The sequence below is a fragment of the Nuphar pumila genome, chromosome 10, assembly GCF_984573655.1.
Source record: "Nuphar pumila chromosome 10, dmNupPumi1.hap1.1, whole genome shotgun sequence".
NCBI classification, from domain to species: Eukaryota; Viridiplantae; Streptophyta; class Magnoliopsida; order Nymphaeales; family Nymphaeaceae; genus Nuphar; species Nuphar pumila.
In genome coordinates, this window is record NC_143258.1 from 115,991,892 (window position 1) to 116,003,624 (window position 11,733).

Genomic DNA, 11,733 nt, shown 5'->3' on the forward strand with positions numbered 1-11,733 from the left:
CATATGGCGAATCTGGTTCATAAACCAGACAATCCTAGATCTAACTCAGGAAATAGAATCAATCAAAATAAATTCAACTCTACAAGAGGTAGAGGGGGTGGATGCTAGTTTGGTAGATCTGGACTGAATAGAGGAGGTTGGTCCTCTACTCCTATCACATGCCATGTGTGTGGCAATTAGGGCCACATTATTGCATAATGTCGCACTACCTATCAGGCCGGTAGGAAACATGGGCATAGTGCCTTGCGGTACAAGACTTTCAAATTTCAGAAGGACTCTTCCAACCCTAAGGTTCATCATGCAACAATGGAGGAAGGTACTTGGTTCTCAAATTTGGGAGCAACACATTATGTCACAACTGATTTGAACAATCTTTCTCTTCAATCCGAATATCAGGGCAATGATCATACAAAAAATGGTAATGGCTCTTCTTTGAAAATTAAACATGTTCGTGATTCAGTTTTTTGTCAGACTAACTCTAAACTTTCTAAGAAAGATATCCTTCATGTTTTTTAGATTATATACAATTTATTATCAGTTCAAAAGTTTACTAAAGATAATGCCATCTTTTTTTAATTTCATCTTGATTGTTGTTGTGTTAAGGATTACAAAATGAGAAAAGCAGTAATGCAGGGTACCAATGACCAGGGCCTATACAGATTAGACATGCAGAAAGTTGAACAAGCACAGTTCCATTCTACAACAGTTGCATATGTTGGAGAATGAACTACCCTTGATCAATGAAACAAGAGGATGAGACATCTAGCTTTTTGAACAATAGTCTATTGTCAATAAACAGTGTTTGCCGCTTTTACATAAACATTACAATAATTTATGTGAGGGGTGTCAAATGGGTAAAAGTCATAACTTACCTTTTGAACTGTCAACACATAGAGTTGATAGACCACTTGAGTTATTTTTTTATGACGTGTGGGGTCCTACTTATGTTTCCAGTACTAGAGGATATTCATATTATATGAGCTTTATTGATGTTTTTATTAGATTTACATGGATATTTCATATTCATAAAAAAACTCAAGTTTTGCCTATTTTTCAAGCTTTTAAAAATTAGTTAAAAACAATTGAGACAGATTAAATCTTTATAGTTTGATTGGGGCGGTGAATATTGTTTTTTTTTGTACTTAAAGTTTCATGGAATTGTGCATCATATTACTTGCCCACACATGTATAAGCAGAATGGTTGTGTTGAAAGAAAACATAGACATATTGTGAAAATTGATCTTGCTCTCTTGGCTCTGGCTGATTTACCATGTCTTCCCTTGTCATCTATCACAAATCCCAATATCAAATACTTTTTAAGACTATTCTTGATTATCAGTTTCTAAAAGTATTTGGATGTGCCTACTATATCTTTGTTTGCTCCTTTTTAATGATCATAAACTTCAATTTCATAGTAATCCATGTATTTTTTTAGGATATAGCACCCAATACAAGGTATATGTTTGACTTGATTTTGAGATAGGGAAAATCATTATTAGTCACAATGTACAATTTGATGAAAGTATTTTTCCTTTTAACAATATCTCTTCATCACAGATTCCCCCCTCGTCAACCCTTGTTCCACTCCCTTTACACCTTCTAAATCTAATCTTAATGTCATTGGTTGTAAATGAATTTATAAAAATAGAAAGATGTGTCAATGGATCTCTTGAATGATATAAAACAAGATTGGTTGCCAAAGGATACAATCAAGAAGCGGTATTGATTATTTTGAAACCTTTAGTCTTGTTGTAAAACCGCCAACAGTTTATACTATTCTTGCTTTAGTTGTGACATAGAATTGGCTCATCTATCAATTAGATGTTCATAATGCTTTGCTTTATGGCATTTTGACTGAAGAGATTTATATGTCCCAACCCCAAGGTTTTACAGATTCACGCTTTCTTGACAATATCTGCAAATTGTCGAAAGCCTTGTATGGGCTTAAACAGGCCCTTTAAGCATGATACCAATGTTTGAACTACTTGCTTTTGAGCATTGGGTTTATAGTTTCCTCCTTGGATACTCCTCTTCTTGTTTATCATAGGGATCAACTTATAGTGTTTATTCTTACTTATGTAGATGACATTGTTATTATTGGCAGCTCCCTATCCTAGGCGCTTGACATCATTTCTTGACTGGGAGATAAATTTGCCATTAAAAATTTGGGTCAGTTGCACTACTTTTTGAGCATGGAAGCTACTTTTACCTCATTTGGACTTTGCTTATCTCAACAGAAATATATGCTAGATTTATTGGCCCCTTAAACAAGTTATCACCCCTATGGTTGGCCTCCTCTACCAAACTCTCATTGGATGATGAAGAACCATTTTCAGATCCTACCCAGTATCGCCAAGTTGTTGGGGATTTACAGTATCTTATATTGACTGGCCCTGATCTTGCTTTTGCTGTGAATAATGTATCTCAATTTATGCATAAGCCATCTACTGCCCATTGGACGACGGTCAAGCAAATCCTTCCCTATGTTAAATACACTTTGTAATATGGCCTGCTTATTCCTGAATGTATTAATTTTGATGCTGATTGGGCCAGCAATATTGATGATAAAAAATCTATTGGTGGTTTCACTGTAATTTTGGGCCAATCCTTTATTTCCTGGTCAGCTCATAAACAATCATCTGTTGCTCGATCTAGTACTCAGGCTGAATATTGTTCTTTGTTCAACGCTATTGTTGAAGTGTTGTGGCTCCAATCCCTACTGTGTCTTGCAGGCTTCCATCCAAACATTGAAGTGTGATAACATTGGTACAATCTATCTTGTTGCAAATCTGGTCATGCATAGTTGTACAAAACATATTTGGTGTTCATTATATTGGGGATCATGTGACTCACTGACGTCTTACATGTTAAATATATATCATTTGTTGATCAAGGGGCCGACATTATGACAAAACCATTATGTGCAGTTCGGTTTCATTTGTTGAGGGCCAAGCTCAACACCCTGCCTAGGCCGTTGCGCTTGATGGGGCTCTTAGTAAAACTTTATCATATCCACCAGATCTAAATCCTGTGCAAGATCATGAAAGGCTAATTAAAGCAGATAAACACAAGATTGATCAAGAGAAGCAAATCAAAGCCAGCTCAAAAGAGTCCTAATCCAAATCAAATGAACTCTAATAAAGAAGCCTTAATTAATAAGGAGTTAACTTAGGCTGAAAGTCTTCAAGGAAGCACGTTTTATGTAGAACACTCTCTGATGTAGATCAAGAAGCTGCTCAAGATCAAACTCTACAAGTTCAAGATAATATAGAGTCCCACACGTGTATGAGTTACATTTGGATCTTCATTCAGATCTGATATATATATATATATATATATATATATATATATAGAGAGAGAGAGAGAGAGAGAGATGGTACCAAGCCACTACGCTTCATAGCCCTTTAGTATTTGTTTGCATGTGCAAGTCGTCAGCTCTGATGCATGATGTTTGGTAGAGAGAGTGTGTTCGCCTCTTGGATAGCTTAGGTGATGACCATAAATTTTGTTTATTCAATTTTTCTGATTGAAGGTTTATGTATTTTTTATCCCCTGTCCTACTTCCTGAGCCTTTTCATAACACGAATGGTTGCAAAGTTTTCTTGTCCAATACCAATGTTTTTTTTTATATTGCAAAGGAAGAACATATATTAATTATACCAATAATTCAAGTGGTCAATCCATTGGTTTGGTGTTGGCCCTCTGTCTTGGGACCCTCTTGCCCATTGTGACAGAGAGAGAGAGAGAGAGAGTTTTCAACAACCACTAGCGTTTACCCATTATACGTTCAACTTTAGTATGCGTTACTACTCCACTAAAGAAACCTATTACAACTTTGCTCACTCAAAATTCTCGAAGTTTCCAGAATATACATGTAAATAAATAAAAAGTGGTAGCTGCCGCTGCCCCCCTTACGTGCGCAGCTACCAGTGGAAGCATTTTGGCCCTTCATTGTGGCCTTGAGGGACGGCCAACGCAAAAAATGCATAAAAAACTTGCTAAAACTTTTTCTCTTTTAAGACATTAGCGTATCTTTTAGAGCACCGTTAAAGCTCAAAGTTCCAGTGGGACCTTTAGTGGCGTTCACAAGCTTCGTTAAAACAGGTTTTAAAAAATGATGTTTGTGTCCTTTTAAGTGTTTTACTGATGCTTTTGAGCACCTGAAGCCTAAAAGAGCAAAAAAAAATTGATGTTTTTTAGCATTTTTCTGTGTTGTCGTCCATCAAGACAGTGATGGACAGCCAGTATGATTGCGCTGGTGCTTACGCACCTAAGGTTTGTACACTTGATCATGTATTTTAGATAAAAAAAAATGATATTTGGAGCCTCAAAACTTTATAAAGATTTTGAACCATTGATTTTTTGAACCTTATAAAAATCGACTCGGAATCGAAAACTTCAAGAGCTGATACCTATAAAATTAAGTACATAGATCACATTTGTACCGTCAGAATTTAAAAATAAAATAAAAAACCCTAAAAAACCCATTTAGCACCTATCATTGCACACCAGCCCATATATATATATATATATATAGAGAGAGAGAGAGAGAGAGTGGTAGGTGCTCAAGCGCTGACCATCCATCTCCAGCATGATGGACGGTTAGTGTGCAAAAACATAAAAAAGCATAAAAACACCTTTAGTGATGCTTTCAAAGCGCCACTAAAGGTCCTAGTTCTGCAAAAAATGAAATATTGCTTGTATTCTTGCTAGGCTTTTAGCGGAATTTCGAAGTGCGCTAAAGGTCCCAGCAAAATTGGGATCTTTAGCTGTGCTTTGAAAGCTTTGCATGCTGACTGTCCATTGCTTGCTATTGAGTGCAGGTTGAGCAGCTCTCTCTCTCTCTCTCTCTCTCTCTCTCTCTCTCTAGCTGCTAACTACTTTTCTGTTTAACAGTCAGCTGACCAGCTTTTGAAGAGTTTTTTAATGTTTTTCTTAAAATTATATTTTTTTGAAAGGCAAGGTGAGGTTAGTCTGACCCCACCATTTACTCTTCAGCGTACGCCTGGGGTTTGGAAACTGCAAAGTCTACCAACCACATGGAGCCCTTTGTCTGTTTTCCTTAAATCTGTCTATAAAGATGTATTTTACATGCATGATTATATTGGAATAGACTCTTTGGATCATTCAATTCAGTAGGTTTTTATAAGATTTAAAAGATTTTCATAAATATTAAAAGGTTAAAAAACTATATTTTTTTACCAAAAAATTATGTTTTTTCATAAAAAAAAAAACATGATTCAAATATTGTTCCCTAGTAATTTGATCATGTCCAATGTCCAACACATCTGTAGGTTAGATTTAAGGAAAAAATAGAAAAAAACTCTTCAAAAATTTGATTAATTGGTGCTTAAGAAAAGTGGTTAGTAGCTACCACCTATGATCTTATAGTGTAAGTTTTTTGACGCAATTTAACTATGCAGATGAGTTTAGCATAGTTGATTTATTGGAGATGGACCCTAAATCATGTTATTTTGTTAAAAAAAATAAGTTTTTGTGTATTTATTTATCGAGTAATGCTACTGTGCTCCGAAAGTACCTACTCTCACATACTAGCATTAAAAAATATACATGAATCATGCTCAATTTTTGCATCACTAAATAGTCATGCTTAAACAATGGAATCCAGGATATATATATATATATATATATATATATATATATATATATATATAGAGAGAGAGAGAGAGAGAGAGAGAGAGAGAGAGAAGCTACTAGGAATGGCAGTGGATGGGAGAATGGAGCCAGCCTTGCCCTGCCTCGTCTTGTTTGAATCGCAAATGGACTAAATATGGAGGTTAAAATCAAAACATGTGCAGGGATGAACTTACTCTTGCCCTGCCTGGTCTTGTTTGAATCAGGAATGGACTAGATATGGAGGTTAAAATCAAAACACGTGCAGGGATGAACTTACTCTTGCCCCGCCCCTGATACTCATTAAATAAATTATTAGTATACCCTTATACATATTGTAAAATCCTATATATATATATATATATATATATATATATATATATATATATATATATATATATATATATATATTCTTAACCCTGACGTAAAACCCTTTCTCGAATTTCTCCTCTTTCTTTTCTCTAATGAACCGTTTGAACTCTCATTTGTCTCCTCTTCTTCCTTTAATGGTGGAAGGCGCCAGCGGCGAAGGGACCAAAAAAATAGGACCCCACCTCACCTTGTCTCATCGGGACTGGGGATGAACGACATGAAATGGAGAACGGACAGGAGATGAAGGTTAAAATAAAAAACTCGTGCGGAGATTAAGGTAGAGATGGAGGGCAAATTTTTTAGACTGGTGCAGAGTTGGAGACCTTGTCCCCCATCCCTACCCCAGTCCAGTGCCATCCTTAGAAGCTACGTGACTGCATCCCTGCCATATGGTACCCGGTTGCTGAGGACTATTAATTTTCGGTATTTTTTTGAAATTATGACCTTATAGATTGATTTACTGGAAATTGACACTTGGATGATTTGTTTCCATAGGTTTTTATAAAGGTTTTTATAAGGTTCAAAAATCAATGGTCTACAATTTTTATAAACTTTTGAGGCTTCAAATACACTTATTGCATAAAAAATGCATGATCCAAGTGTTAGTTTCTAGTAAATCAATCATGTTGAATACATCTTTAAGGTCAGAATTTCCAAAAAAACACTCAAAAAAATTTTAATGGGTAGGGTTGGTATGTTTTCTATCCCGTATATTTTCTATATTTATTTATTTATTTAGATTCTAACATTAAATTAGTTATATTTAACATTATATGTATTCAACATTGAAACCACAAAAACACCTTTAAAAATAATGGTAGTCTTTTAATTTGGATACAAACATATGTCAAACACAATTTTCCAAAACATAAAATAGTATACTTTACAATTTTTAATTTGAAAAGCAGAAGTTACTTTTTTAAAAAACAAGATTTTAAGGATATTTTAATTATGTAAATTTGGTCAGAGTTAATTAAATTTAATACAACTAGTTTAATGTGAGATAAAGCTAAATGGATATATGAGGTAACAACCAAAGGCCTCTTGGCAGTTAGTGGGTCACTTCTTGTGTTGGGACGTTGCAAGTTCGAATCCCAATGGTATGGTTGTGTAATTGGTAGGGGTCTGCCTAACCCCAACTTTCTCTGTTGATAAAAAAGATATGAAGTAACAATTGGATAAGGCCTTAACTGCCCAAATGAGCTAGAGGAATGATATGTTCTGGTTACCCTGACCCAACTGAATCTAGCTGTAGTCATCATAGTTCTATACTAGGGATCAACTCTTGAATTGTGTTTTTTCACCAAAACACATGCCCATGTAATACCTAAGCATACCTTAGATTTATCGGTGATCATTCAGGAGCCGTATTCTAGCAGTGGCGTAGCTAGGATTCATGTTGGGGGGGGCGGCAAACAGGGGTGTAGAAAAAAAAATTTGTGTGATAGTGGGGAGTTCAGGGCCAGCGCCCTGAAAATTTTTTTTTTTTGAGATAAAATAAAAAATGACTATAATTATTAATAAAAAACTATTTCATATGGACGAATCAAACTATTTGCTGCAGCCAGGGCTGGGCTACAAAAATGGATAAAAATCTATTTCATATGGAATCAGGGCTGGGCTTTTAAAAAAAAAAAAATTTAACTGTTTCGGGAGACTGATTATCTTACAGTTCAAGTATGGTTGATATAGTTGAAGCGCAATTCAAATATGGTTTTGGGGGGGTGGAATCTTTGGCGTCATAGGGTTTATAGTTTTTATAATTTCTTCTCTAGCGGAAATAAGCCAAGAAAATATAGCCATTGATTTTTTAAGCCTTGTAAAATCCTGCCTACATGTTGTGTCCATACTATCCAAATTATGTATATCACGATTTGCCAGATTAAGTTTATGAATAAGAAGACAGAAAAAAATTATTCGAACGTCACGCGGAGATCACTTCTTAATCTTAATCCTGTATATTCTACGAGACAAAAGAACAGGTCTCTCTCTCTCTCTCTCTCTCTCTCTCTCTCTCTCTCTCTCTCTCTCTCTAGATCTCTCTCCACGTAAACTCGTACGATCTTTTGACTTTGAAATCCTTTTGTGTTTGACCGAAATCCTTTGAATCATAGTTTGAATTTTCAAAGCCTGCAATTTCTGCGTCCTTTCCTTTTTTCCTTCTCTCCACGTACTCCAAAAGGCAAATCACTTATGACCAATGTATCCCCAACACCCATCACTCCTTCCTTACTGCTATTTGCTCGGCACTGCCATGAGGGTATTTTAGTCTTTTCAACGAACTGATTAGCAAATTGCATCAACCCTCTCCATAGTTAAGTGGTTGTATACTTGTATAAACGGGCAGCATCAACCCTCTGCATAAGAACTTAATCACCACCACCTTGAAGCCTTCAAACAATGGCTTATCTCTGCAAGGCATCCCCTGCTCTCTCCTTTTCCTCTTCATCCTCATCATCATCATCATCATCATCACTTTCTTGTTTTCGGAAAGATGATCGCGGCCCGTCGAGGCTTGCCACTTGGCGGCGAAGAATTGCCCCAGTGGCGAGTCTGAAGCTCTTAGAGGTGGAAGCAAAGAAGGTAGCAGCACCATCATTGGAACCTTACTTGAAGCATTCTAAACTCTGCAGCTTTGGATTGGTAAGACCCCATTTATCGAGCTCGGAGTTCTACTTTTCCTTTTTAGTTCGTTCGTGACCTCTTCGTCGATTTAAAGATAGCATTACAGTCTAAGCATCCCAGCTACAAGAATTTCCAATACGCAGGTGGCGGAAATTTGCTTCATCAGAGCATGTTTAAGATTTTCTACTGCAGAAAAGAAATTTCATGTGGTTGCAGTTTTTCTGTGTTTTTTATAAACATGAATGAGCTGATTGTAACGTGTGACTTTCCTACAGGAAAAGAAGCCTTCCTTAATACCTTTCTTCTTTGAAGGACGTGTAATTGGATACGTAAACCCAAAGTAAGTAATCTACTCCACGTGTGTAATTGATCATATCTATCAAGAGTTGCAAGATATTACATGTAGGTCTTAATTGGCACCCCCCCTCTAGTTGTAAAACCCCGAGAGTGGACTGACCCCACACTGCTGCTCCTTAACTATCACGGGTTTTGATACTAGGGAAAGCCGAATCTGTGGCATCTGGGGAACATCCTGAGCAATGTTGTTAAAATCGGTTCACTAGGTGAATCGGCTTCTTAAGAAAAAAAGAAACAAAATCAAATCGAATCGATCTTGAATCAAATCGGTTCACTAGGTAAAAGTCCATCAGATGACACGTTTCATTAAAAAATGTTATGTAAACCGCCTATGCAATTGATAAGATTGATAAAAAAAAATGAGACTTTTCAGTTTTGGAGATGGATGTTTACTGATTGAAGCCCCTAGTTGATGGGTGCAATGTGGATTCAATCAAGTCTTATCTCACTGGAATATATAAAATTATGCAGGTTTTTGGAGCATCTTGGAGAATTTTCAGATGTGTTTAGCTTAGTATGGGATATTGAGGGAGATGTGCGCAAAAATACCCATAGTGAAGGTCTTGGTCTAGCGTTGGAGCCTACCCTGAGGACCAAAGAAGAGAGAACATCAGCAATGGACTATGTGGTGAAGACCCTTCACTCAAAAGGCTTACTCCCAAAGCCACATGGGGAGGTTAGTTTTTTGGGGCCACACTGACTCTTGAATCTCTGTCTCTTCTTTGTATGCTGTCATCTAATTTGCTTGCATTCTCTTTTTTCGATTCTTTGAGCAGCTTTATGCAGTGTCAACTCACTTTGATGGGGACACAATTTTCTCTCTTGACAGAAGCTATGCACCATATTTTGGGGTTCAGGTAAATATTTTTATATCCCTTTCAACTATCATTTCTTCTTTCAGAACTATGAAATACATTGTTTGTTTTTTTTGTATTTTTGGTATCTATACCATGTACAGCATGATCAATGCCTTGTGTGCAGTGTAGACATTTCATTGATTTAATGGTTGGTATGTTCTTTTTGTTAGGGATATGCAGTCCATGTCAATGGCTATGTTGAGATGAAAGGAGAGAAAAAGGTGTGGGTTGGGAAGAGGAGCTTAACTAAAAGCACTTACCCTGGATTTTTTGACCAACTTGTTGCTGGTGGACTAGTAAGTGATGTTTTATCATGTTTTCCTGGCTGTGCATTCTTCTTAGTTTTTCTATGTAATGACTGTAATGAGTTCAGGACCATACTCGAGTCCTGATTCACTAAAACCGATATGCAAGTCGGCTAAGTCGGAGACTTAGATAATTCATGTGGACTGCTGAATTGGCTAGATGGATGGACTTGGTCTAGTCCCTTTGCAACTCACTTGTCCAGGGCCTAGCCATCCTACTCCTTGCCGACTCACCGATCCATATCAGGACTCAATTAAGTCAACAGGGTTCCACATGTCCCAACAAAACTCTTTGTTTTCATCTTCTTTTCTGTATTTATTCCATCTCTTTTGAGTCCTGATCAACAAGTATCAATGCAGCCCGAGGGACTTACATGTAAAGAAAATGTAATCAAGGAGTGCTGGGAAGAAGCTGGAATTCCGTGTTCAATTGCCGAAAAGTATGTTCAGCACCAACAGAATTTCTTGAAACACATTTCTTTGCTTATGCTAAATGAATTGTTGGTTGGATACAGGGCAATGCCGGTGACCATATTGAGCTATGAACAGATTGAAGGATGCAAGTTTGAGAGATATGTACTCTTCTGCTATGACTTGCGTGTCCCTCGCAATTTTATGCCTCAATGCACAGGTTGATTTTCTTCTAGTTCTTTCGCATTCATATTTTGAATTTTAATTTACTAAACCTTTGCCTAAGTTGGTCTAATCAGTTTCATCTATTAAACAGATGGGGAAGTGGAAAGCTTCAACCTACTGTCAATTCCTGACGTCAAGACAATTCTTGAAATTTCAACAAAGTTCAAGCCAAGTTGTGCTATAGTGACCATTGATTTCCTTATACGTCATGGGTAAGAGTAGTTCTTTGCGTGTGTATGTGTGTGTGCGCGTGCACCTATACATGTGTTTTGAGTGTTTCTTAAAGCATATTGGCTGGTTTAATGAAATACCCTCTTGTTAATCTTTGCAGGATGATAAGACCCGAGCAGCAAGGATATTTAAACCTGTTGAAAAGCCTAAGAAGAGGAAACTGCCTCTGAGTTGCCCATACAAGGATGAAGGCTACAGCAGATTCTTTTTTTTTTCAATTATTTGTTTATGTAAATAATAGGATGTAGTCTAATATTCAATGCAAAATTGTAGTTTTCTTCCTTTTTCCAGATCATATCTTTTGTGTCTCGTGTAAATCAGTGGCAATTGAAGACCTTCATCTTGTGCAAAGTGCATGTGCCAAAGTGAATAAATTGGCCTGCAAGACAGTCCTTGTATTATTTCCTTTCAGAGTGTTTTGACTCTGACAAGCAGGAACGTGCAGCATAAGTAACAAATTTTGTTCACACTTTTCTCTTAAATGTGAATGACTCAAAGAGGACTTTCCTGTTTGACATAATTAGAGAGACGTGGCTTCTTACTTCCAAATTCCAATACAGCTAATTTTTGGTCATATGCTATTGTATGTTGGGAAGGGACAAGTGTAGAATTCTGTGTCACAAGAATGATATGTCCACGCTTGGTTTGAAAAAAGAGGGAGAATTAATTTTCCAAAGATAGCAGGATTAAATCACTATCAAGTTGGACATTCCTGT

The 11,733-nt window shown here is 36.7% G+C and overlaps 1 protein-coding gene across 1 annotated transcript; it reads left to right on the forward strand.

The window, feature by feature from the left end:
- The first annotated feature begins 8,380 nt into the window (after positions 1-8,380).
- LOC149828018 (nudix hydrolase 24, chloroplastic-like) lies at positions 8,381-11,484 on the forward strand. Its single transcript, XM_090018320.1, has 9 exons — positions 8,381-8,649; positions 8,907-8,971; positions 9,460-9,664; positions 9,765-9,845; positions 10,016-10,141; positions 10,511-10,590; positions 10,666-10,781; positions 10,878-10,998; positions 11,118-11,484. The coding sequence occupies exons 1-9, from the start codon at positions 8,407-8,409 to the stop codon at positions 11,185-11,187; spliced, it is 1,107 nt and encodes a 368-aa protein (XP_089874446.1). The 5' UTR covers positions 8,381-8,406; the 3' UTR covers positions 11,188-11,484.
- The last annotated feature ends 249 nt before the right edge of the window (positions 11,485-11,733 follow it).